General features: G+C 41.7%; 2 protein-coding genes and 1 long non-coding RNA gene across 3 annotated transcripts; all 3 read right to left on the bottom strand.

Moving 5' to 3' along the window:
- Nucleotides 1–1,479: 1,479 nt before the first annotated feature.
- On the bottom strand, nucleotides 1,480–10,824 carry LOC115540159 (CMP-N-acetylneuraminate-beta-galactosamide-alpha-2,3-sialyltransferase 2). Its single transcript, XM_030351223.1, has 7 exons — nucleotides 10,757–10,824; nucleotides 10,371–10,415; nucleotides 3,069–3,265; nucleotides 2,654–2,833; nucleotides 2,195–2,240; nucleotides 1,935–2,054; nucleotides 1,480–1,850 (listed from the first exon to the last, which is right to left on the bottom strand). Exons 3-7 carry the CDS (start codon nucleotides 3,224–3,226, stop codon nucleotides 1,683–1,685), a joined length of 672 nt encoding a protein of 223 aa, XP_030207083.1. The 5' UTR covers nucleotides 3,227–3,265; nucleotides 10,371–10,415; nucleotides 10,757–10,824; the 3' UTR covers nucleotides 1,480–1,682.
- On the bottom strand, nucleotides 6,263–9,108 carry LOC115540163 (uncharacterized). The gene is made up of 3 exons (XR_003976127.1): nucleotides 8,416–9,108; nucleotides 8,165–8,278; nucleotides 6,263–8,078 (listed from the first exon to the last, which is right to left on the bottom strand). It is a non-coding gene; the product is annotated as an uncharacterized LOC115540163 (long non-coding RNA).
- A 5,541-nt stretch (nucleotides 10,825–16,365) lies between the features above and the next one.
- LOC115540157 (CMP-N-acetylneuraminate-beta-galactosamide-alpha-2,3-sialyltransferase 1) lies at nucleotides 16,366–24,558 on the bottom strand. The gene is made up of 7 exons (XM_030351221.1): nucleotides 24,193–24,558; nucleotides 21,866–22,175; nucleotides 21,521–21,717; nucleotides 19,531–19,710; nucleotides 18,125–18,170; nucleotides 17,878–17,997; nucleotides 16,366–17,184 (listed from the first exon to the last, which is right to left on the bottom strand). The coding sequence occupies exons 2-7, from the start codon at nucleotides 22,151–22,153 to the stop codon at nucleotides 17,020–17,022; spliced, it is 996 nt and encodes a 331-aa protein (XP_030207081.1). The 5' UTR covers nucleotides 22,154–22,175; nucleotides 24,193–24,558; the 3' UTR covers nucleotides 16,366–17,019.
- Nucleotides 24,559–27,106: the final 2,548 nt, after the last annotated feature.

Genomic DNA, 27,106 nt, shown 5'->3' with positions numbered 1-27,106 from the left:
GGCTCGGCCCGCCAACTAACGTGCAGAGATGCAGGGGCAGCTTCGCGCTTCGTAACAGAGACAGGGCAGAGCGCAAGCGCGAAGGGGGAATTTTATGAATGGTGAATGTAGGAGATAACTTCCCCTGCTTAAAGTATTTTATTGCAGTTATACCCAACCGGTATTTGCGAAAAATAAACACAGAAGAGAAAGATCTGTCACAAGACGATTGATACGTATCCGTGCACATTTTTAAGTGGGTATACGCAAATCCTGGTGCGTTCCTAGTGGGTATACGGCGTATACCTGCGTATCACGTAGACTACACCACTGGGTGAAAGGCCTAATTTAACTCTGAAAAACATTGTTGCATACATCATGTTTATGCTTTTTGGGGTTCAAATTTAACGTTGTGTGCCTTAATGAATTCTACCGCTGTCGTACATTTGGATTCTGTCTAGTACATTTCTTTAACTTCTTCAACTTTTCTATTTGTCTATGATCCTTCAAACCACTTTTCCTAATAACTTTCAAACCTTTCAGATGTACTTCTTTAGAAACTATCACACAATCTATACACAGTCCTAGTTACACATTAGATCTCTGCTCTTCTCTCCATCCGCCTGGACACGCCTCCACCTCTCTCTCTGCTTCCTGCCTCTCATCCGCATCACGGGCTGTCCTTTGAAGTGCCTGTCCCCACGTCTCTCCCGTCTCTGGGACCCTCCTTTGTCTCTTTGTTCAGTCCACTTCCTTGTGGCTACACTGGCACCATGGAGGCCACCGCCCTGGTGCTCTTGGTCCTGCTGGACTGTCTCTTTGGGTCGTCCAGCAGACCGTTCCGTAGCTCTTCAGGTGGGCCTCCCATGGTCTGTAACTTCATAATGTTTGATGTAGAGGAGTCATAACGTGGGGTATTTGCACTGGTTCGGGCCACTGGTCAGGCTGAAAGCAGGAGGAGGAGGAGCGTTGTCCAGGTCCGGATCTCCTCCTTGGACCTGGCCTTCTTCTGCGTCCCGTCAATGCGAATGCCCCCTTCAACCTCTGCCTCTTTGATGATTCACAGTCACTTCATGGGAAGGTGCGATCTGCCAGCCGGCCCTTCCATTGTTTTTGTCAATTATTTTGGGAAAATCGTTGAACCAATGACCCATGGCGCCACAACGAAGCCTGGCCTGCTTCTGTGCTTCCCCACTTTCCTGTGGTCGTCCTTGCCGTCCAGCGCCTCCACGAACATAGTATCAGCTTGGTCTCTCCCGGGAATGTCTCCTTGAATGCGACCCCACCGTAGGCCCTGTTTGACTTGGCGCACTTCGCCGTTGGGTGATGGGCCATTTCCAGAATGACTGTAGCGAGGGATTCCCCTCCCACTGCAGTCAGTTTAGGGCAGGGGTTCCCAATCCCAACTCTTTTTGTCCCAAAGACAGGAATATTCGTAAAAAATTTGAGGACCGGTACCTCGTCAATTTTTATGCATCATTTTGAAACAAAGGATGTGGCTGTTTTTTAAGATGGTTTATTTTTCAGTCCCACAACAATTAAAGCAACAGAAATGAAATGCCTTCCTATATGCAATCATATAAAATAATACAATTTATAAGAGAATCACAGATCTGAAGTTAGTGGTTTAAGATTGTGTGTTTTAGATTCAGGGTCCTGATGTACTGCTACCACTACCCTTGTGTCAGAGGGACAGAAAACATTCAAAACCCTTGATAAAAGTTCAGCTTTTTCCTCTTTGCTAGTTCCAGAATACGTTTGTACTCTTGCCCTCCACCATGGGGTCCAGTTCCAAAATGTTTGTTTCGAAGCTCCTCCCAGTAGTGTCTCCAGTTTCCATTCTTGTCTGCCCCAAATCCAAATACACTGACCTGGGAAATCAGACACAGCTGTTCATTATCATAGAGAATATCATAGTGAATTATAGTGTATATTGATGTTTCCATTTTACCTACCTCATCACAAATGTGCATTGCAAGCACCACACCCATAAAGCCAGTGGATGGATACCTTCCTTTTTTTTCCAGCCAGTTTTCATGGACATATTGGATAAATCCAGGATGGAGAACCTTTACCTGGGTGCATGAGGAGCTCAGAATCAGCCTCTGCAAGGGGCATTACATTGACATATTGTACCTTTCAGAACTAGAAAACATTTGTAAAAGGTCACCACTATGTGGTATCTGGCAAACCATGAACATCACTTAAAACCCACCAAACCCTGATTTGCTTTGACTGTTGATTTCAACCCTTTGTTTGTCCTGTGAAAAAGACAAAAACATTTACATTGGAGTTGGTACAAATGGTTGGTTGAAATATTGTGTACATTTTTGTGGAAAAACATAGACCTAGAATCAGGCAGCAATAATGAAAACCATAAATGATAGTGTATCGGTGTGGTTCAGCCTTCATGTGATCTAAAGAAAATGTTTAGAAAGTAAAAAATAATAATTCTTTGCATTTCCTTGAGAGTAAATTGCTTTGCTTCCCATAATTTTTTTCTGCTAATGGAAATGGTCAAAATGAGGCTGGAATTGGACGGTCCCTAAACAAAGACTTATAAAGTCGATTAAACTTGAAGTGATCGTCGTTTCTGAGATTCAGACATTGCTAAGCACTTCTTAAGTAATTTAGACACAAGTTGTTTTGTTTATTGTATATTGTGTTGACTTACATTTTCACAGATTTTGTGGTGAAAGCGCTGACTAGCCACTCAAGGTCCCTTATTTTGAAGGGAAATAATATGAGATGTGTGTGGTCATCCAAATCCACAGCGCTCTCTGGGTACATGATGTGGAGAGTCGTTTTGTTCCCCACATCCCCTTCATAGCCCACAGTACGAGCTGTATTGAACCTAGATTGTACAATCAAGGGAAATAACATCAGTATCATTTATATTTTAGGGACTATATGTAGTTATAGGCCTATATCTCTTTGTTTGTTTGTTGATATACATTCATGGTTCATTTAGCTCATCAATGGCTGCTCAGAATGAACTAGTCTAATGGACTTAACCTTCAATAAGCGACAAGCAGGAAATCTAGTCCGGCTTCCACAGGGGGCAGGAAGGGTACGCTGGCATAGTTTACCTCATGATGACGTCATGAAAGTCGATGAGGGGTCCATAGTGAGACCCCAGCAAATTAACTGAATTCCCAACCACAGCACAGGTCCTGCAGCGATCAGGGCTGGAGTCCATGAAGCTCTCCTGTTGTGGAAAAATCTCAAACACCTTCATCTCGGCCATTCTGTAGCTGGGAAAGGCCTTATTGCCAAATTGCAAGTTCTGATGTGAAGAGAAGAGGATAATTAATAATCTTCCTTTACTGTTGTACCGGTGGGTAGAAGTTTTAGTCACTGAGTATTGATATATTTGATGTGGATTTTGAATCTAGAATCACTTGCTTGTTCTCGTTACCATCTGACATTGTTTTTTGGATATATTTACCTTCCACCATCTGAAATCACGCTCCGAGAGAGTGTTGTTCCGCGTCAAAAAGGTCTTGAGAGACGCGTCGAAGCGTTTCGTAAACCATGGATCATCATCCTCTGTAACACATCTATTGCACCCGCAGGGAGGCAAGCCCTTAAGACTGAACCTGGGCAGCACCTTATAAATCCTCGAATGTTTGTCGGTTGTAGCAATTTCAAGTAGCACAAGTATGCACATTATCCCAGTAATGAATAGGATAGTGTATACTCCTCGTCTGCGGCTTGCCATTTTGAGAATGGGATGATTCATTCTGTGAAAGATGGACATTTAAACGTGGCGATCTCAATAAATACTCTTAAAGTATTCTTTCAATTTTTCAAAGTTTTGGATAGTTAAACACAATACACTGGACATGTCTGATATCCGACCAACCACATGAAGCCTATATGTCTGCAAGCCTAAATCCAAACAACAGCACAGATTACAATTATTTAAAAGTTTATAATTGCTTAACCAGTGTTTTGTCGATTATAATCTAGACATAAATAAAATGATCTCCAGAAGAAGGGAGAATAATTTATGTGACCCAATAGGGCAACACATGTATTAATGTTTTAATTTTTACACCGCATTTCCCACTTTTGAACTGGGACCTTGCGTTGTTGATTTAGTGCATCATGCGTCTTCCTTCAGTTATAAGGAAACAATTTGAATTTCTAGCTGGTTCCCTGCTGAAAGCTTGATGATGTCAACACAATTTTTTTGACTTGAGGCTAAACTCATTCCCTCTACTTCTACTGTTCCTGATCGTGTTCAACTTAAGTCCAAGTTTTTGAGAACGAGTCAATGGTTTGAGTCCAGGTTCTTCGTACGTGGCTGTGTTTCTGCTTCTGGTAAATGCTAAATGCTAATGTGCTTGAAATATTTTTAACGATATGCTATCAACACAAATGTTATGTCTTATAAAAGCTGAAACTCTGCGTGGTCCATTAATATAGGCCTCATAATTCTGTGAGCTAATCTAGATGAACTAGATGCAGAAGAATAGCGACAATACAACGAAAAATTATGACTTACCTTTCTTTTTACATTCAGTCGTGTTTGATTGCAACATATTTATTGGGGCTGTACAATACAATGATAGAATGATATAAAAATTCCTCTCAGAGACATCACAAGTGGGAGTGTCCACCTAGTTGTATGCTGAATGGATCAGTCTTAGACATAATTCAACCCCAATAGTTCCTTACTTTTTCCCTCTTGTCTCAACTCCAATTTTGTTGAGATATTCAATCTTTTTTAAACCACTTATACATAATTACATTTATATTCACAGTCGTTACACTTTTTTCAAACTTTTATCTCAGTGCAAACTAATAATAAGGTAATCAATATAACCTGTGTGTGTGTGTGTGTGTGTGTGTGTGTGTGTGTGTGTGTGTGTGTGTGTGTGTGTGTGTGTGTGTGTGTGTGTGTGTGTGTGTGTGTGTGTGTGTGTGTGTGTGTGTGTGTGTGTACTCCATCTTTACAACATTCAGCAAGCCCACCTCTATCACTACCACCACACTAACCATTCTCACTACGGTAGTCATTCAACATTTGGTTGTCAGTTGTTAGCCTTATCAGATACTGGTTTGGACTTTGGTTCCTTCGTGTTGAGTGCCCTCGTTGTAAAACTGTATGTAAGGGACTCTTATTCTGTAAATAGATGAGTTATTCACCCATCTGTTTACAATATCAAACTTCAACAAATAGATTTTTAAACACTTATGCCCTGTTTACACCTACCCGATAGTGGGCCCCGATGGTGCCCGATGGCTAAATCAGCAGCTATCGTTATAACATCGGGAAATAGTGTGGTTGCATCGGGAAACACCGTTACTCTTCCCGGGAACATCGTTAGACAACGGGAAGAAACGGGAAGAAATGCTCAATGATCGGGCAACAACGGGCAACATCGGCAAAGAACGAACATGTTTGTTAATTTTGGGTCTATCGGGGTAGAATCGGCTACCAGGTGTTTTATGGGCTAATCGCCGATAATCGGGAATAGAACGGGAGTATAACGTAAGACATCGCAAGTCGTTCGGGAGTTTTCCTGGAGTACATCGGCTATATTCGTTAATCTTCCCTGCTTTATCGTGTTTTATCGTCTTTATATCGGCAACTTCAACACACGAAAGACCCTCGAGAACCCTAGACAAATAACGATTGTGAGTGAACAGATTGTGTTAAGGAAGACCCTCAATCTGCCACTTGGGTATAAATAGGGGGTGATGGATGGATGTCCTACTTTTATAATTACAGGGTACTTCGCCCATTTAGAACCGGCGTTCTATTATTATAAAATCGCTATTGTAATATAAATAAATATATAAATAAATATCAGTCTAAACCAGTCTCCCCTTTGCCTTCTCCAGAAATGACGCCAAACGCGTCATTTGACGTGTTTGGCGTCATTCCAAATGACGTCAAATGAAGCCAAACGCACTTCGGGTGTCTTCCCTGGCATAAATCGTTATGTTATCGTTATAACATCGGGTATGTGTAAATGCTACCCCGATAAATTGACCCGATCATACATTTTTAGCCCGATGTCACCCGAATCACCCCGACTTCCACATCGGTGGTCCATCGGCCATTAGCGGCCATTAGCGGGATGGTGTAAACGGGGCATTACTTATCAATACAATACAATACAAACAACTTTATAAATCCCACCAGGGCCAATTTGTTTGAAGAAAATGGTGAACTGATGGTTTGTTTCAAAGAATATGTTAAAGCTCATGGCAACTGTAAAACGAAAGGGAACATAAAGCCAATTAAAGCAGTACAGACACGGGATTTCCCGAGTGAAGGCAGGGCAACTTTATTTTGGATTATTTTCATACACGAGGTAGGTTCAAGGCACTTCACACATAGAAATATCGTCATACAATAAATTAAACAAAAAAATTAAATATATAATGGGTTTATTGCAACAACAAAAGCAGCGTGTGTGTTCCACACCAGCGCCAGTCTGATTTTATGATTGATCGGATCAGATGCCTTCTGCGCTTTGTCCCACCCTCTTCAACTTGGTGTAAGTCTGCATGCTGTACCAGGTGCACAATCCCACACAAAGAATGACATTACTTTATAATAAAGCTGATGAGGTCGAGACCAACTAATGGATAGAGGGTGTTGTGAAAGGAATGGACAAGGGTATCTACTAAGGGGAAGGGGCAATTTAGAGAAGGTTAGAGGGATTGGGTAAACTGGTTGTTCACTGATGGATGAGGGAGGGGAGGTAAAAGGATTAGGGAAAACTGGGTGAAATGTTTGCCAGTGTGCCACAAGTATGTGGAAGAACAAGTTGTGCTTGATAAACATGAAGAGAACGGAAAGAAATCATCATGGCATCACTGGTTGATGCCATATATGGGCATTGTTTGATTAACAAGCCTGGCTTGAAGCTTATTTTAGGAATCACAAGGTGAGGCTAGAAAAACAAATACACCTGCTTTTGGCGAAACGGGAGAAACAAGTGTTTTGCGGAGTAGCTCAGCTTTTGTTTGTCTTTGTTCACAGAAACAAAAGAAAACTGACCCCCGTTCTTCCTTGCTGTTTTTTAAGATATTAATATTCTATTTTTGTGTTTGAAATAACACTTATTGACCGCTTTCCTTGTCATGGTTTTATTATTTCACAACAAAAATATAATTCATGTTTGAATACCCCTTTCCTAACGAGGTGGAATGACAGCAAGACGGCAGCAGCAACAGGCTTAATATCCTTCCAAGCTACTACTTTAAAACCTGTTTTAAAAACATATAAAGTAGAGCCCTCCTAGAGAGACGTATCCGTCAGCTAGAGGAGGAAAAAGACAGCGCCCAAAAAAGAGAGAGTCCAGAGAGCAGAGAGAAGAGATCTACCAGGCCCCCCTAAGCATAGTGTAGAGTTTACACTATCCTTTCAAAGAATTTTGCATCAATTCTTGTAGATCTGAAGCCATGAAATTTTCCTTGAGGCCCTCTTTCATTAAAAGCCCTGACACATAAACCGGATTATCGGTCTTCTGGCAGTCTGGCGAGCTCGGTTGCCTGAGTCTGTTTGGTGTGTGCTCTGCGATCGGCTGTCGAAAAAAGCCGTCGGTGATCTTTTCAAGCCCGTCTGGGTTCTTTTCGGCCAATTGCACATGTTGAATTGGCCATGACCAAATTGGTCTGCCTTCTCTGCCGCCGATGTGCAGTAAGAATGGTTTGTCAGGGCCATAAGAGACCCCAGATCTCAAGCTCACTCCACAGTTTGACAAACTGCTGAACAAGTGTCACAACAAAACACCAACAAAATAAGCCACAAAATGTAACCACAGAGATGTGTCCATGTTTGATCTCAAATCATCACAACCCTAACTAGAAGAGTCTTACAAAATGGAGAAAGAAGTGAGGTTGGCAGTAAATGTTTAAGTGCTGATGTACTACTACCACGACCATTGTGTCAGAGAGACGGAAAACATTCAAAACCCTTTATAGAAGTTCAGTTTCTGCTTCTCTGCAAGTTCCAGAATACGTTTGTACTCTTGCCCTCCTCCATGGGGTCCAGTTCCAAGATTTTTGTTTTGAAGCTCCTCCCAGTAGTGTCTCCAGTTTCCATCCTTGTCTGCGCCAAATCCAAATACACTGACCTAGGAAATCAGACATATAACTGTTCATTATCATAGAGAATATCATAGTGAATAATAGTGTATATTGATGTTTCTATTGGTCTTACCTCATCACAAATGTGCATTGCAAGCACCACACCCATAAAGCCAGTGGATGGATACCTTCCTTTTTTCCCCAGCCAGTTTTCATGGACATATTGGATAAAGCCAGGATAGAGAACCTGGGTGCATGAGGAGCTCAGAATCAGCCTCTGCAAGGGGCATTACATTGACATACCTTTCGGAACTGGAAAATATTTGTAAAAGGTCATCACTGTATGGTATCTGGCAAAACCATGCACATCACATTAATACTCACCAAACCCTGATTCGCTTTGACTGGATTTCATCCGTCTGTATGTCCTGTGAAAAAGACAAAAACATAAAATGATTATATTGGCGTTGGTACAGGAGAACGGTTCTTTCCTTGAAATATTGTGTCCAATTTTGTTGAAAATACATAGAAGTAGAATCATTCAACAATAATGAAAACCACAGATGATACTGTGTCTGTCATGGTCTGCCCCTGGTTTTCCCATTCACCTGCCTTCCAACCTGATTTCTCCTAATTAAGTCAACCACCTTCACCTGTGCTCTCCCTATATCAGTCCTCTCCTTCCAAACATTCCCTGCCAGATTGTCTCTTGTGTTTCACAGTGCTTTCCCGCGACTCGAATCCTGACCCACCTCCGATCCTGCCTGTTTTCTGATCTCTGACTATCCTGCCCGTTCTCTGATCCCTGCCTATCATGCCTGTTCTCTGATCCCTGCCTGTCTGACTGTCCCGCCTGCCGCCCAGCCCCTGTCGGCCTGTCTGCTCCTCTGCCCCCGACTCCTGATCCACCAGCCTGCCTCTCCTGCTTTCGACCCTTCGCCTGCCTGACCTCCCGATCGCCGTCGAGTCCCTGTCGGTCTGTCTGTTCACCCGTTCCCTGCTGCCCATCTGCCCTCCCGTTGCCGACCTCTGCCTGCTGACGACTCTCTGCCTGCTGACGACTCTCTGCCTGCTGACTACGCTCTGCCTGCTGACTACGCTCTGCCTGCTGACGACTCTCTGCCTGCTGACTACGCTCTGCCTGCTGACGACTCTCTGCCTGCTGACGACTCTCTGCCTGCTGACTACGCTCTGCCTGCCGATCCTGTATCTGAATAAACTCTTGAAACTGTTCTACGCTCGTCGTCAGTCTGTGCACTTGGGTTCTGCCAAACGCCCACGTTACAGTATCGGTGTGGTTCAGCCCTCATGTGATCAAAAGCAAAATGTTTAGTAAGTAAAAAATAATAATTGTTAAAGACATATAGGGCATTTCGTTGGGAATAATTGAATTTGCTTCACAAAAAAAAATCTGCTAATGGAAATGGTCAAAATGTGGCCTGGAATGGGCCGATTCCTAAAAAAAGACTTCTAAAGTCAATATAACTTGACTCGCCGACTCAACTCGTCATGTCTAAGAATCAGACATCGCTAAGCACTTCGTAAGTAATTTGAACATTTGTTTTGTATATTGTGTTGACTTACATTGTCACAGATTTTGTGGTAAAAGCGCTGACTAGCCACTCAAGGTCCCTTATTTTGAAGGGAAATAATATGAGATGTGTGTGGTCATCCAAATCCACAGCGCTCTCTGGGTACATGATGTCGAGAGTCGTTTTGTTCCCCACATCCCTTCATAGCCCACAGTACGAGCTGTATTGAACCTAGATTGTACAATCAAGGGAAATGATATCAGTATCATTTATATTTTAGGGACTATATGTAGTTATAGGCCTACATCTCTTTGTTTGTTGATATTCATTCATGGTTCATTTAGCTCATCAATGGCTGCTCAGAATGAACTAGTCTAATGGACTTAACCTTCAATAAGCGACAAGCAGGAAATCTAGTCCGGCTTCCACAGGGGGCAGGAAGGGTACGCTGGCATAGTTTACCTCATGATAACATCATGAAGGTCAATGAGGGGTCCATAGTGAGACCTCAGCAAATTAACTGAATTCCCAACCACAGCACAGGTCCTGCAGCGATCAGGGCTGGAGTCCATGAAGCTCTCCTGTTGTGGGAAAATCTCAAACACCTTCAGCTCGGCCACTCTAGCTGAGAAAGGCCTTATTGCCAGATTGCAAGTTCTGATGTGAATAGAAGAGGATAATTAATGATCTTTCTCTTCTGTTGTACGAGTTGGTAGAAGTTTTGGTCATTGAGTATTGGATAATTATAATCTAGACATAAATAAAATGATCTCCAGAAGAAGGGAGATATATATTGGATATATTTACCTTCCACCATCTGAAATCACGCTCTGAGAGAGTGTTGTTCTGCGTCTAAAACGGATTGAGAGACGCGTTGAAGCGTTTCGTAAACCATGGATCATCATCCTCTGTAACACATCTATTACACGCGAACGGAGGCAAGGCCTCAAGCTGGAACCGGGGCCGCAACTTGGAAATCCACAAATGTTTGTTGGTTGTAGCAATTTCAAGTATCACAAGGATGCACATTATCCCAGTCATGAATAGGATAGTGTATACTCCTCGTCTGCGGCTTTCCATATTGAGAATGGGATGATTCAATCAGTGAAAGGTCATTTAAATGTGGAGATTTCAACGAGAAGTGATGAATATAGTCGTTGAGAGGTCATTAAAAGATTTAAAAACCTATTTACCAGGGTTAGGGGGGCTGGGGGATCCCTCCTCTCTGCTCTCTGGAGTCTCTCTTTTCTTGGGTGCTGTCCCTCCCTCCTCTAGCTGACAGATACATCACTCTAGGACAGCCCCATTTTGTATTTGTTTTAAAACAGGTTTTAATAGCTTGCAATGAGGTCAATGTGTTATTTGTATCTTGTTTCAAAGAACTCGTTCTGCCACATACGTTTGGCCAACATTTCACCCAGTTTCCCTCATCCCTCATCACATCAAACCTGGTGGCATGCCATGGGACCTTTAATTATATTGTGCAAAGAATATTAGCCCACACTGGTGGCACCTGGGCCACCGCTCCCCATAAGCAGAGTACGCAGAGCGCGTATTTGTCTGTTTTGATGACTTCTTTTTATACCTTTTTTATGTGCACAATTGTTTCTGTTCATCTTTGGAGCCTGCAGTTGTTATTATATTGTAATTCTGCTGTTAAGAAAGTTTTATGAATAACTTTATATATTACTGATGGTGCTCCTGTTGAGGCTGTTAATGATAGTCAATATATGTTTTGTGTGTGTGTGTGTGTGTGTGTGTGTGTGTGTTTGGGGGGAGGAGGGGGGGGGGGCTCATTAGCGGTAAGAATCAATTGAGAAACAACAGTTGAGGCAGGAAGTGAGCCTCTGAGTGGAGAGTCTCACAAACCATGAACTACACATAATACCCACCAAAGCCTGATTCGCTTTGACTGTGGATTTTACCCGTCTGTATGTCCTGTGAAAAAGACAAAAACATAAAACGATTACATTGGAGTTGGTACAGGAGAAAAGTTCTTTCCTTGAACATTTTTGTTGAAAATACATAGAACTAGAATCAGGCAACAATAATGGAAACCACAGATGATAGTGTGTTGGTATGGTTCAGCCTTCATGAGCAAAATGTTTAGAAAGTAAAAAATAATTGTTAACAATAACAAACGCATTTAGGGTATAAAGTACACATGACTATAAAGACACAGGTGGGCAGGGAACAAGGTAGAACATTGGGCAAGACCCTCAAACTAATAACTAGACTCAGGTGGGCAGGGAACAACGTAATGACGAGGATAGTAGGCAGGACTCAGGTGAGGGGTGGAGACACAGGATCACAAGACAAGGGAAACCAAACTGAAGCACATGGAAGACTACAAACAAACACAGGAAGTTCAAACCCAGGAGAAACCAATGAACAACCAACATAAAAGTCCAACACAAACCCAGAACCCAGACAATACCCCCTCTCTATGGGATGACTTCCAGACGTCCCTAAACAAAATATAAGTCCAAACAGGGGGGGGGCCGGAGGGGGCCTGGGGGAGGGAAACCCTCCCGCCACTCGGGTGGACAGATGGGATGACGGATGGACCGGCTGGACTCCTCAGGTGGACGGAGAGGATGCTGGCGGGACTGCTCGGGAGGGCGGCCTGGACGACGGCGGAACCAGCAGGGCGGCCGCGCAGCTGACCAACAGGTAAAGAAACCACCTGAGGTCCGCACGATAAAAGTGCTTGACACATGCACACATCGTCATACAATAAATGAAACTAAATAAATAAATAGATAATGGGTTTATTGCAACAACAAGAGTTTATTAAGCCCGAAAAAGGTCACAGAGGCTATACATCAGGCTGGGCCTTGGCCAAAATAATAATCATAATCAAACTACCTTAAAACAAAATTGTATATCTAATTGCGAAAAAAAAAAAAAAAGAGGGTTAGACTAGCTTCCAAGCTAGGCAAAAACAGGACAAAATGGGGACCAAATGAAAGGGCACTCAACCAAGTCAACGTAGATTTACTTGAGCATAAAGCACAAAGCATCCTGCGCTTTGTCCTCCTCAACCCACACTCACTCCCACACAGAGAATGTCATTCCTTTAATACAAAGGGAGATAGAGGGTGACGGGTTACGATAACATCTACTACTGAGAATCACAGCTTGATGAAGCATTGCAGATGAAGTGATTACAGCTTAGGCTGCACACTCTGGAGAATTTTACTTATATAAGGCATGTGCACGTGTGGGAGAATTTTACTTATATAAGGATTCTAATCATCATCTTGCCAAACATATATATACATATACATATATTATATCTGTATATATTAGAGCTGTCAGTTAAACGCGTTATTAACGGCGTTAACGCAAACCAATTTTAATATTATCGCGCGATTAACGCCATTGTTTTATTTAAAAAAAAAAAAAAAAATTTTTTTTTTTTCTTTGGCTCAAAACATAGAAGCAGTAGCCTGACTGCTATGTTCAAATGACATTTGTTCAAAGCAGTCGTTTAATTGCACTATAGGCTCTTTTTTGGTATCGTCCTGTTTTGATCAGTATATTCCAATGTTGTTATCAATAAAAAATCATTTGCACAAGGCAAGCCGATGCACTTCACCATGTTGATAAGATAATTAAAATGAGAAGAATTATGGGACAAAAAAATCAAGGGATATTTAGCTTAGAAAAATAATTTGCGATTAAATGCGATTAATCGTGAGTTAACTATGACATTAATGCGATTAATCACGATTAAACATTTTAATCGCTTGACAGCTCTAGTATATATATAATAATAACAATAATAAATGAAATTTATATAGTGCTTAATATAGTACTCTAAGACTCTTTACATATTGCCCTAACAAAACTATGTAAGACAGACTAGGAATAAAAGAAAAACAGAGGTTAAACATGAAGAATAAGGTGGGAGTTAGGTGGGGAAGGCTAGTGTGAAAAGGTATGTTTTGAGGGCAGATTTAAAAGAAGAGAGGGTTGGAGAGACTTTGATGTGGGAGGGGAGTGAATTCCAAAGGGTGGGGGCAGCAACTGAGAAGGCCCGATCACCCCAAGTCCGTCGCTCAGTCCGTGGAACTTGTAGCAGGTTGGCAGAGGTGGACCTGAGGAATCGGGAGGGGGTGTGGTGATGGAGGAGGTCGGCAAGGTAGCGGGGGGCTAGGCTGTTGAGGGCCCTGTAGGTGATGAGTAAGATTTTGAAGTTGATTCAGTGTTTAATTGGAAGCCAATGGAGTTCACGGAGGACAGGTGTGATGTGTTCTCTGGAGCGGGTACCAGTGAGGAGGCGTGCAGCTGAGTTCTGGACATATTGACGTTTTTTGAGGACTTTGTTGGTGGTGCCGTAGAGACCATTTTTTTAGAGACCAAAAGACCATTGCAGTAGTCAAGCCTGGATGAAATGAAAGCGTGGATGAGTGTCGCAGCAGCAGCGGTAGTCGACAGGTTGGGGCGGAGGCGGGCGATGTTTCGGAGGTGGAAAAAGGCAGTTTTGGTAATATGGTTAACATGGGGGAGGAAGGAGAGAGTGGGGTCCAGGATAACTCCAAGGTTACGGAATTTATGTGGAGGGGGTGATGGTGGAGCCGTCAATGTTAAGGGTGAAGTTCTGAGTGGAGTGAGTGAGGGTGTCAGGACCAATGATGAGGATTTCGGATTTGTTGGAGTTGAGTTTGAGAAAGTATATAAGTGTATATATATATACATATATATAAGCATATATTATGTATGCACATGTCTATTGTTACGGTTGTGGGTGCAGTCAGGCAGGTAGGACCTAGATGCAGACGGGTAGGGAAAGACGGCACTTTATTTCTGCCAAAAGGCTAAGGCAAGAAGCAAGGAGCAAGGGAACAAAGGTAACTACCGAGAACACGCAGGACCAACAAACCACAATGACGCACGAGGAACAAAGGAAAGACAAGGGCTTAAGTAACAAACACAAGACACGCAACGAGGAACAGCTGAGACACATTAGGGGAGGGAGCAGTAATGTTTATATTATATATATATATGTTTATATGTATGTGTATGTGTTTGTATATATATATATATATATATATATATATATATATATATATATATATATATATATATATATATGTATATATATATATATATATATATATATATATATATATATATATATATATATATATATATTTATATATATATTTATATGTATGTATCTATGCATATATGAATGAGATAAGCATTGGAAAGAAGATGTCTTCGGAGAGTCTCCTTCGTAAAAAGATCATAAAAAGATCAAAAAAAAAAAAGGGAACATAAAGCCAACTAAAGCAGTACAGACACGGGATTTCGCAAGTGAAGGCAGGGCAACTTTATTTATATATTATTTTCATTCTCGAGGTAGACTCAAAGTGCTTCACACTTAGAAACATCGTCATGCAATTAATGAAACAAAAAAATTATGTTTAAAAAAAAGAGGGGTAAGTCTAGCTTCCAAGCTAGGCAAAAACAGGACAAAATGGGGACCAAATGAAAGGGCACTCAACCAAGTCCACGTAGATTTACTTGAGCATAGCACATTACACTAATTTCTGTACACAAATAAATATCTGCATTTGCTTTCTATCGAATAAATATTTGCAAATACATACTCTGCATATAAATGCTTTGCACGTACGCTAGCGTTCAGCAAGACAACAGCCGTTCAGAGGTCGACTAATGGGGTCTTTGAGACTGCCCTGGATGACAGACGTACAAGCCCTTGGCCACCAGGTATCACCAGGCAGAATGGAAGAACTGTAGGGCCAACTTGTGGACAGCAGCGTGTGTGTTCCACACCAGCGCCAATCAGATTATGAATAATCGGATCAGATGCCTTCTGCACTTTGTTCCAACCTCTTCAGCTTGGCGTAAGTATGCATACTGTACCAGGTGAGGCTGCTGAAACCAACCAACCCACACACACTCCCACACAGAGAATGTCATTCCTTTAACACAAAGGGGGATAGAGGGTGACAGGTTGCGATAACAACATCTGCTACTGAGAATAACACCTTGATGAATGATAACAACAGATTAGGCTGCACAATCGGGAGAATTTTTATCATACAAGGCATGTGCACATGTGGGAGAATTGTACTTATATAAGGATTATAATCATCTTGCCAAACATATACATATATACATATACATAAACATATACATATATTATATGTATATATATACACATATACATAAACATATATTATGTATTCATGTGTCTATTTTCATATCTATGTGTATATGTTTGTATATATATATATGTATATGTATGTATCTATGCATATATGAGTGAGAGAAGCATTGGAAAAAACATGTCTTTGGAGAGTCTCCTTCGTAAAAAGATCATCCGATGTTCTGTGCCACCAGTATGGACTGATATTCCTCGTACAATATAATTAAGCTGATGAGGTCGAGACCGCCTAATGGTTAGAAGATGTTGTGAAAGGAATGGAAAGGGTATCTACCAAGGGGCAGGGGTAACTTAGTCAAGGTTAGAGGGATTGGGTAAACTGGTTGTTCACTGATGGATGAGGGAGGGGAGGTTAAAGGAATGGGAAAACTGGGTGAAATGTTTGCCAGTTTGCCACAAGTATGTGGAAGAACAAGTTGTTGATGACCATGAAAAGAACGGCAATAAATTATTAAGTCATCGTCTGCTGATGCCATACATGGGCATTCCTGGTTAACAAGCCTGGCTTGGAGAGTATAACAAATGATCTGCGGACCAGCTCAGCTTTTGTTTGTTTGACAGCAAGACGGCAGCATTAACAGGCTTGGTATCATTCAATACTTCAAAACCTGTTTTAAAAAATATAAAGTAGAGCTCTCCTAGAGAGTCTTATTTGTCAGCTAGAGGAGGGAAAGACAGCGCCCAAGAAAGAGAGACTCCAGAGAGAAGAGATCCACCAGGCCCCCCTAACCCTAGTAAACAGTGTAGTTTACACTATCCTCTCAACGTCTTTTGCATGACTTCTTGTAGATCTGAAGCCATGAAATTGTCCTTGAGGCCCTCTTTTAAATAAAGGCCCTGACACACCAACCAGATTATCGGTCGTCGCCGGCCAGTAAGGCGAGCTCGGTTACCTGAGTCTGTTTGGTGTGTGCTGTGCTATCGGCTGTCGTCAAAGCCGTCGGTGATCTTTTCCAGCCCGTCTGGGTTGTTTTCAGCCGATTGCACATGTTGAATCGGCGATCGGCAGTCGGAATGGTGTGTCAGGGCCATAAGAGACCCCAGGTCTCAAGCTCACTCCACAGTTTGGGAAAACTGCTTAACAAGTGATAACAAAGCTTTACCACAGAGCTGTGTCAATGTTTGATCTCAAATCATCACACCCCTTACTAGTGGAGTCTAAAAAAAAGAAAGAAAGATGTGAGGTTGGCAGTAAATGTTTAAGGTCAGGGTCCACTACTACCATGACCATTTTGTAAGAGGGACAGAAAACATTCAAAACCCTTTATAGAAGTTCAGTTTTTGCCTTTCAGCAAGTTGCAGAATAAGTTTGTACTCTTGCCCTCCACCATGCTGTCCAGTTCCAAAATGGCTTCCAAACGACTCCCAGTAGTGGTTCCAGTTTCCATCCTTGTCTGCTCCAAATCCAAATACATTGACCTGGAAAAATCAGACACGAAGCCGTTCACTATCATAGAGAATATAATAGTGAACTAGGCATGTCGCCGCATGTCTTTTGCACCAACTGGTCATGGCTAATGAGCAAGCATATATTACCATAAGGTTGGGCATTACTAATGAGTACTTTGACCAATTGTGGTTCATTTGGGCTTGAGGGTCGGTTTCACGACTTTAGATTTTTTTTCCAAAACTGACATTATGGGTCCCCAATTGCAAAAAGATTCAGCCCGTCAAATAAGGCCCAGATACCAAGTTTTTTATAATAAGGGAATGGCTCACAGCTGTTTAAGTTTGACCACTTTATCGCCCCAAGTGATTATAGTAGGTCAATAGACGTCAATATATCCTGTCCACATATGCTAATTTAATTTGACAACTCTCAGATGTTCAGGTTTGGAGTGGTTGATTTTAGTGCTTTTGCCGAATTTAATTTTTTTATATTAAATATTAATATTCATTGAAAAGAAAATGTGCATGGGTTGGTAATGGTATGTGCCCGACTTTTTGGTAGGGGTTTGGTGCACATCCAAAAATAAATTCGGAGGATATAATAACGTAAAAAGGAAGGTACAATACTAATGATTATAATAATTACATACACTTGATAACAGTATTGTTGCTTGCATTGCAACAACACTAATTAATATATGCTTATGTTTCCATTTTACCTACCTCATCACAAATGTGCATTGCAAGCACCACACCCATGAAGCCAGTGGATGGATACTTTCCTTTTTTTTCCAGCCAGTTTTCATGGACATATTGGATAAATCCAGGATGGAGAACCTTTACCTGGGTGCATAAGGAGCTCAGATTCAGCCTCTGCAAATGGCATTACATAGACATACCTTTCACAACTAGAAAACAACTAGAAAAGGTCACCACTATGTGGCATGTTGCAAAATCACTTAATACCCACCAAACCCTGATTCGCTTTGACTGTTGATTTCACCTGTTTGTATGTGCTGTGATAAAACAAACATAAAACAATTACATTGGAGTTGGTACAGGATAAATTATTTTGTCGAACATACTTAAAACTAGATTCCTGCAAAATGATCACAACCACTAATTATATCTGTGGGGCTCAGCCTTCAGTTGATCAAAAACACGTTTAGAAAGTGAATCTTTTTTTTATCTTCACAAAAACAAACACATTTGGGATATTTCCATGAGGATAATTTACGTTGCATGGAGTTCTGAAGATGTTCATTGTAAGAAAACTGTTTGGAGATACTAATGAAGCTAACATAATTTCCAGACACAATTGAATTTGTGTGTTTCACCGCCCAGATAGGTTTTATATTCGACATTCGTCTATTTTCCGGGGATGTAGGCCTATCTGTAATAGCGTCACGAAAACCACACCTATATCCTTCAGGATGGTATTATTTTGTACAGAAAACTAAGACTGACATTTCACAGGCTTGTGAAATGTCAGTCTTAGTGAGTTCACAATGAGTTCATAAACGCATCAGACGTGGTTTGCTGTTGATATCTATAAAAACAAGTGAGCTAGTACAAAATAAAAGCCTTAAATATGATATATGCACTGACTACTTTTGCCTTTCTTTTCTATTAAAAGTATTTTCTTTAAAACAAAGGGTTGTGGGAACTCCCCAATGAGTTAATGAGCACATCAGAGGTGGTTTGGTGTTGACATCTATAAAAACAAGTGAGCTAGTACAAAATAAAAGCCTTAAATATGATATATGCACTGACTACTTTTGCCTTTCTTTTCTATTAAAAGTATTTTCTTTAAAACAAAGGGTTGTGGGAACTCCCCAATGAGTTAATGAACACATCAGAAGTGGTTTGGTGTTGATGTCTATAAAAACAAGTGAGCTATTACAAAATAAAAGCCTTGAATATGAATTAGCCTAACAATACACAATGTTTACGTATGCCTTTTGGTTAAATTAAAAGTTTTTTCTTTAAAACAAAGGGTTGTGGGAACTCCCCAATGAGTTAATGAACACATCAGAAGTGGTTTGGTGTTGATATCTATAAAAACAAGTGAGCTATTACAAAATAAAAGCCCTTGAATATGAATTAGCCTAACTATACACAATGTTTACATATATATATATAAAATATATGAAACCAATTTCACCGCGCCATCACAGATAACATTTTTTTTTCTGTTAATAGAAAAGGGATAAATGTGGTCTTGAATGGGACGGTGCATAATCAAAGACTTGTAAAGTCGGTGCAACTTGAAGCGATCCCTTTTTCGAAATTTAGACATTACCTAGCTAGCACTTCTTAAATCATTTAAACATATGTTGTTGTTGTTATTTTGTATATTCTGTTGACTGACCGTACCTTTTCACAGATTTTGTGGTGAAAGCGCTGACCAGCCACTCAAGGTCCCTTATTTTGAAGGGAAATAGCATGAGATGTGTTTGGTCATCCAAATCCACAGAGCTCTCTGGGTACATGATGTGGAGAGTCGTTTTGTTCCCGACGTCCCCTTCGTAGCCCACAATACGAGCTGTGTTGAACCTAGATTGTACAATCAAGGAAAATTACATCGGTATAATTTATATGGGAGGGACTTTATGTAGTCTTCAGGGAAAGTATTCGAATCCAAAGGAATAGCTTTAAAGAGACTTTATTTGTATAAAGTATTTTCGGTATGGTAAACTGATGCTCTGAAGTAAAGAGAGATTGAAGATGTGTTCTAAGCACGTGCGAGAGTATTCTCCTAGCTGATCAAAGTCATAAACCCACGTATGTCTAGTCGCTGCCGGGAGAGTTCTGAAGACAATGTGGATCTGTAGGCTGTTGCCGCGTTTCCACTGCAGGGTGCGGAACGGATCGGATCGCAAAGGGGCGGTAGGGAGGGGGCGGTATAGCCCAGCTCAGTTCCGAGGTCGCGTTTCCACCGCCGACAGTACCCTTTGTGGTAGGCCGGATGTCGATCGCCGCGGCAGCTACGTAAACATCGTTAACAACGTCTTCCTCCGCAAGAATGCAGACGAACGTCTCCACCTCCTTGTTCGCCCAAGCAAGCTTTTTACGCGACATGTTAATTGTAAAGAATAATACCTCGAGGCTACTGTTTGTTTGTTTTTATCCCCGCGTCACCCGGAAGTGACGATTCTGTCGACCAATCAACGGAGGGGGGGTGTAGCTAGAATTCCAGGGTACCCTTTCAGGCGTCTGGTCTCGTTTTGGGTACCGCAACGGAGGAGTCCCTAAAATGGGGTCAGAACGGGTACGGCAAAGTCCGGGTCACGCCCACTTTTGGCGGTGGAAACGCGATCCGACCCGCACCTTTGCGATCCGATCCGTTCCGCACCCTGCAGTGGAAATGCGCCAGCGCGGTCCGGAAGTAGTGGGGGGAGCCGATGTGAGATAACCCTCGGCTTTCTCGCCTGGTCTGTGGTGCTGCCTTCTGTGGCTAAAGTATGTATTACAGCCTTCAGTAAGGTCTTGCTCCCCTTGTGGCTATGTATGGTATTTACGGCGTATATGTTTGGCCCTGCTTCATTGGGTCTATGTGTGGGAAGCTTAGATTCTTAAAATACGTAACAGTAGTTATAAAGCTACAAACAGTTATTTAGCTCATCAATGGCGGCTGACCGTGTTCCAATACCCGTACTGTCCGTACTTACTAGCCAATTCAGATCTGGCGAAAAGAAGTATACTTCAAGGACCCGGATGTCGTACTCAAAACGGGCTAATCGTGAAGTGTGGATCGAAGGACACTTTCCGTACTCAACGGCAGCCATCTTAGCTACGTAGCGGAAGAGGCGGAGCCAGGCTGAGCCAAAGTCGTTGCATTTTCCACATAGCCTGCATTTAGAGTAATTTTGTAGTTGTTATAGTTGTTATAGCTTTTATAGCTGCTAGGCGTAAAGAGTTCACAGTTCAAAGCGGGATGTTTATTGCGGGGGAGGAGCCACGGCGGCTGTCGAGATCGTAATTTCCGGTTAGTGCACCACGGAGTACTCGATTTGGAACAGCACTCACATCTGAAAAATGAGTAGATAGTATGGATAGTATACTTCCTTTAAGTATACTCATGGAAGTACGGGTATTGGAACACGGCACTGGTCTGATGGACTTAATCTTTAATGAGAGACAAGCAGGGAATCTAGTCCAGCATCTGTTGCAAGTCCAGGAGAATAGAATAATACCCGGAGTCTCTTAGTAACATGTATTAACGAGCTGGCACATAACATTACTGACGCGTGTTGGCTACCCGAGTGCACACACCCGAGCCCACTAGAGGGATCTGTCCGCTTGCATAACACTACCCTACAACAGCATCCACAGGGGGCAGGAAGGGTACAATGGCATTATTTACCTCATGATGACATCATGAAAGTCAATGAGGGGTCCATAGTGAGACCCCAGCAAATTAACTGAATTCCCAACCACAGCACAGGTCCTGCAGCGATCAGGGCTGGAGTCCATGAAGCTCTCCTGTTCTGGGAAAATCTCAAACACCTTCAGCTCGGCCACTCTGTAGCTGAGAAAGGGCTTATTGCCAAATGGCAAGGTCTGATGTGAAGAGAAGAGGATAATTAATTATCGGTTGCAGGAGAAGTTTGCAATTGAGTAGCCTATTGATATATTTTATGTGGATTTTGTGAACGTTTTGAATCCTGATTTCTTGTTATCGTTACTATCTAAAAATTTTTATATTCACCTTCCACCATCTGTAATCATGCTCTGAGAGAGCGTTGTCCTGCGTCAAAAAGGGATTGAGAGATGCTTTGAAGCGTTTCGTAAACCATGGATCGTCATCATGCATTGCACATCTATTGCACGTGCACGGACGCAAGCCCTCAAGCCGGAGCGAGTACCACAACTGAGAAGAACTCTCAGTGAAGGAAGTCCACAACCGTTTGTCCATTGTATCAGTTTGATACAGCACAAGGATGCACATTATTCCCGACATGAATAGGATAGTGTATCTTCGTGTGCGGCTTGCCATATTGAGGATGTGATGATCTAATCTGTGAAAGGTGGACATATAAATGAATAGATTTCAATAAATACTCTTAAAGTGTTTTTCATTTATTTATTTTTATGTAATCCCTTCTTTAGTAGGCTTCATCTTCATGAAGCCTTTCTGTCTGCAAGCCTAAATCCAGGCAACTGCAGTGTAAAATATTGTAACGTTTATTAATTGCTTAGCCGTTGTTTTGTATAATACAACCTAGACATAAATAAAATGATCTCCGGAAGGTGGGTGATTCATTTATTTCACAAATTGGGAATTCAGCTAGCTAGACAAAATATCCCAATCTGACTGAAAAAGGATGCTCAACGCAAATATATTATCAATGAAAAATCGAGTAGGCCTATTGATTGATTATACTATGTCTCGTAGTCAGTGGTGTATAAAGTACTCAAAAGCCATACTTAAGTAAAAGTACAGATACCTTACTGGAATATTACTTAAGTAAAAGTAAAAGTCACCTTTTAGAATAGTACTTAAGTAAAAGTATTAAAGTATCTGATCTTTACTGTACTTAAGTATCAAAAGTACTTTTCTGATATTAAATGTACTTAAGTACTGAAAGTAAAAGTACAAGTAACTGCTGTTAATAAAAAAGCAAAGGGTCAGAATTTTGAGAATAAGTAAGGAATAATCACCGAGAGGCCGGGCAATAAACAGTTTGATATGCCCGGCTCGTGGACGGCTTACCGCCCGAGACTAAGTCGAGGGCGGTAACCTTCCGCGAGCCGGGCATATCAAACTGTTTATTGCCCTGCCTTGAGGTGATTATTCCGTTTATTCTACTTCGCGCCGGCCAACATAATAAAACAATTCAAATACTTTAATAATTAGCCTTTTTCTTATTCGTATTGCATGCTTATTAAATGTATGCTCTGTTTAAGTTCATCTCCCTCGAAAAGTAGTTCCCTTTAGAACTACGGTGAATAACGTTAGCTCAACTGTAGGTAACGCGTTTCTATAGCAACCACACAAGGCTGGATCTGATCTCACTAGTTTAACAACGTTGTTACATTCGTATCAAGTCAGCTTTAATGACGATCGATCAAACATGCACTCCTTGGTTCATTTTTACAACGGACCTCATGTTTGAAATGTATGTGATAGAAAACGATACAAGCGGCGTATTGATCTACTGTGCTCAGTCAGCAGCAAGTAGAGTGTGAAGTGTATAAGATAGTGTTGTAATACTGCGTGTACAAACCAGCCTGATACAAATAGTAGAATTTTGATAGCCCTTGCCCTCGTCCTAGCCATGCATTTGTGTGTTGACAGTCGTAGGAGTTTTGATTGACGTAGCAACAGTAACTAAGCAAAGGGGCTTTGCGAACGTGCGCTGGGACAGCTGATTCGCCAAACAGGCTCGCAGTCTGTGTTCTACCACAGTCCCCGACGTTATTCTCATATCTCTCATGATTCTTTTTTTTTTTAAAAGATGAGTTGATTTTGTAACGAGTAACGAAGGTTTCAAGCGAAATGTAGCGGAGTAAAAGTATCCGTTTTCTTCGCAAAATGTAGCGAAGTAAAAGTAAAAGTACAGAGAAATATAAGAAGTAAAGTAAAGTACAAATATCCAAAAAAACTACTTAAGTACAGTAACGAAGTATTTCTACTTCGCTACTATACAACACTGCTCGTAGTCATTAGCCTCGGAGCAGAATTAGTCTGTCTCGTTCACATCTTACAAAGACGAACTGTTATACGAACAAAATAATAGCAACACAGTTTTGGCTGGTGATCAATTCAAATCCACACTAAAGCAAATAGTGTAGAGCTACTGCTACACAAAATAATTCTGCTTAAAGAAAAAAAACTATAGAAACGCGATTTATATTGTTCTCTTTTTTCTACTGATCGAGCCTAGTCAGCGATGTTGCTTTTCACGTGAAATGTATAATAATAAGACTACTAATGACGCTGATTATTATAATCATCATGGTTATTTGAATGATAACCATAAAAAACACAATATTAACAATGATAACAAGATCAAATAAGTATATTCCTTTTACCTGATAATTGTGAAGAAATGGATAAAACTCTTTCCAAGTCTGAATATTTAAAGATGACATCAAATAGCAGCTAGAATGCCCAAGGTGAAAATAAATTGTTGTAACAGCGAAGGTTAAACCAGACATATCGCCACCCTTATGCAAAGCTTACATGTAAATAGGCTACCAAGCTTACAAGTTCCAACATTGTTCAACCAACGCAGAACACTTCCCCCTTTACCCAGGTTATCACTTCCACATCTTGTTGTTTGCCTGCAGTGCCCTCATCCAGACACTCCCATCTCGATTTGAATTCCTTCTGGACCTCCTTCTCCTCCTCCTACTCCATCACCTGCTGCTCCGAGTCCCTCCCAGGCAAGTCGAAACTATTTTCTGAGAGGGGGGGCGGGATTTTTTTTTGGGAGGGTCGGGGAGAGACGCACACTTACAGTATCAATGATTAACGAACTATAATGCAAATGAACAAAATAAATGAATGAATAACTCAAGCCTTTATTAAAACACATAACACTAGGCTATAAAAACAGCATTCAGAAAAAGAACAGTTTGCGCTCCAAAGGGCTTTCACACTTTTCCAAAAGTGGACCTTCTCTCAGTTGACCTGCTGATGAATTCTCCAAGCAGGGCCGAAACATCGCATTCATCAATGAGGTCACTATGCGCATTCATAATGGCCAAATGCGTGAGTCTTTCCTGCTTCATGGTATTGCGCAGCCATGTTTTCAATCTGCGCAAGGCAGAGAAAGAGCGCTCGGATGCCGCGACAGATACTTTCAAAAACAGACTGTCGGTGTCTGACCCGACCAACTTGCTTTTGACAGCTGACCTGCACACACCACACACAATGCCATCACTGACCGCAATGTACTCCAGCCACTGCCACTCTCTGAACCAGGCGGCCTTGCAGGAACGACTGAAGTTCTCACCGCTGAACTTCCTGGCAGGAAAATTGTAATCCTGTGGTGGTTTGAATGATATATTGCCTCTTGGCTAGCACCGGGTAGCACTGGGGAGGGAGGATGAGGACCGGCGGGTCTTTCGGCTGCCTGCTGCTGTCCGGTTGCTGGCACACAGGATTCAGGTGTCTGTCTCGGACGTTTAGCTGGGTCAGGCGGCGCCGGTTTTAAAAAAAAATCTGAAATTCTTTTCTGAGACATTGCTGATTCATTGAACATGTCTTGTAAGCTAACAACAATGCGCGCGATCATATCAAAACAACAATGCCCGCGAAACAAAATACTTTGTTTATTTTAGCCTACGTCACACTGAGCTGTCAGCGCAGCCTGGTTGCATGCCACATGATCTGTGCATTATGAGATAAATGTAGTAAGTCAGACAAATTCAGTTTAAATTCAGATTCTTTATTTTTATTTTTTATGCATAATGCTGTGGGTAGGAAGGCTGATGGGGGGGGGCGGATGGGAGGGGGTGCGGCCGCACCCCCCGCACCCCTAGTTCCGACGTCTATGGTCCCTCCTCCTCCTAGTCCCTAGTCCTGTGGTAGAAAATAATGATGGTTTTAAAGGATTGTGGGGGGACGTGCGGCGTCTGGCCTGCAGAGGGAGTATGGGCCTGTTGGGAGCACACCGGATCTGCTGGTTGGCTTGGTTCTGATTGCGTGCACCTGCTCGCAATCAGACCCAATCAGGGAGCAGTAGGGCCGAGCTCTCTGAGTGGCCAACGACCTGCGTCGCGACGTAGGTCGCATTGGTCGCTGTGTTGGTCGCTCGTCTGGCTGCTTTCAGTCGCTGTGGTCGCTGGCTGGCTTGGTCGCTCAAAGTCTATGGGCGGTCGTTAATCAGTTAATTGGCATGTAATTAACGTTTTTTTTGCGACAGTTGAAGTACCAGAATGCCAGGCTCTCTGGCGAAAGCTACCTACTCTTTATTGTTAATATCATTTTTATACTTTTCTATTGAGGTAGACCTAGTTTAAAATTATGAAATCGTTGCTCTATCGGTATCAATAAAATATCTTAGTTGTAATTTGGGGCGTCTTCAAATAATGTATTTTATATAATATATAGCCTATTTGTTTTGTTAAATGTCATTAAGCCTAATAAGGTATATTATGTACAAAGTTCTTCACTGTATAGTGATATATTAGTTGTAATGGGGCGTTTTCAAATAATGTATTTTCGATATTATATATAGCCTATTTGTTTTGTTAAATGTCATTAAGCCTAATAAGGTATATTATGTACAAAGCTCTTCGTTATAGAGTGATATAGTTTAATGTAACTGTAATGCTAACAGTCTATGCCACAGTGTGGTAGGCCTACAAGCGGTATTGACGTTAGGTTCGTAGTCAAGAGGGCGGGGGTTCGATTCTCTCCATGGTCAGACATACTTTTGCTCTTTTAGTCAAACTTACTCACGCAATCGTCCTCTTTCCTTTTAACATTTTAGTATGATTTAGTACGATGGTATGATAATTATACGACGTAATGACGTGCTGCGACGCCTGGCTGTCTGCCATGGCTGGCCACTGGCCACTTGCAGCTGGCTGCGGCTGGCTGCTGCTCCGGCAGGCTGACCGACTAGGTCGCGACCATAAAAGCTTCGCGACCCTTTTGGCGTTGCGATATTCGAATGACATTTCAATCCGTAAAACCAGTGGCGATTCTAGAAAATTTTACATGGGGTGGCAGAAGGGTGGCAAGTTAAATTCAAGGGTGGCAAATCACACACACAAAGTCAAGTCAAGTCAAGTCTTTTTATTGTTGGAAACACACATGCCTGGTGTCTATATGTATTTATTTACCAATCGCTAATGAAAACAGTTAACATATTTACTACACTCATAAAAATGATTCAAGCACTTCTTAGATGTGACAAATTAATATTCTATTGGTCTAATGAAATATATATGAATTCAAATAAAAACCAAAATAGTTTAACTCGTACAACTTAAA

Source organism: Gadus morhua, chromosome 3, assembly GCF_902167405.1.
Source record: "Gadus morhua chromosome 3, gadMor3.0, whole genome shotgun sequence".
Classification (NCBI taxonomy): domain Eukaryota; kingdom Metazoa; phylum Chordata; class Actinopteri; order Gadiformes; family Gadidae; genus Gadus; species Gadus morhua.
Note: the sequence above shows the minus strand (reverse complement) of the source record. Positions and strands in the feature narration are given on the sequence as shown.

What these genes read in the sequence shown, in the direction of transcription:
- LOC115540159 (XM_030351223.1), bottom strand. Translation starts at nt 3,226, where the DNA reads ATGGCCGAGATGAAGGTGTTTGAGATTTTTCCACAACAGGAGAGCTTC. An exon ending in ACCACAAAATCTGTGAAAAT is followed by an intron (nt 2,241 to 2,653) that starts GTAAGTCAACAC and finishes TCTTTTTCACAG; the next exon opens with GACAAACAAAGGGTTGAAAT. An exon ending in CAATGCACATTTGTGATGAG is followed by an intron (nt 1,851 to 1,934) that starts GTAGGTAAAATG and finishes CTGATTTCCCAG; the next exon opens with GTCAGTGTATTTGGATTTGG.
- LOC115540157 (XM_030351221.1), bottom strand. Translation starts at nt 22,153, where the DNA reads ATGGCAAGCCGCACACGAAGATACACTATCCTATTCATGTCGGGAATA. An exon ending in TTTCATGATGTCATCATGAG is followed by an intron (nt 19,711 to 21,520) that starts GTAAATAATGCC and finishes TGTACAATCTAG; the next exon opens with GTTCAACACAGCTCGTATTG. An exon ending in ACCACAAAATCTGTGAAAAG is followed by an intron (nt 18,171 to 19,530) that starts GTACGGTCAGTC and finishes GTTTTATCACAG; the next exon opens with CACATACAAACAGGTGAAAT.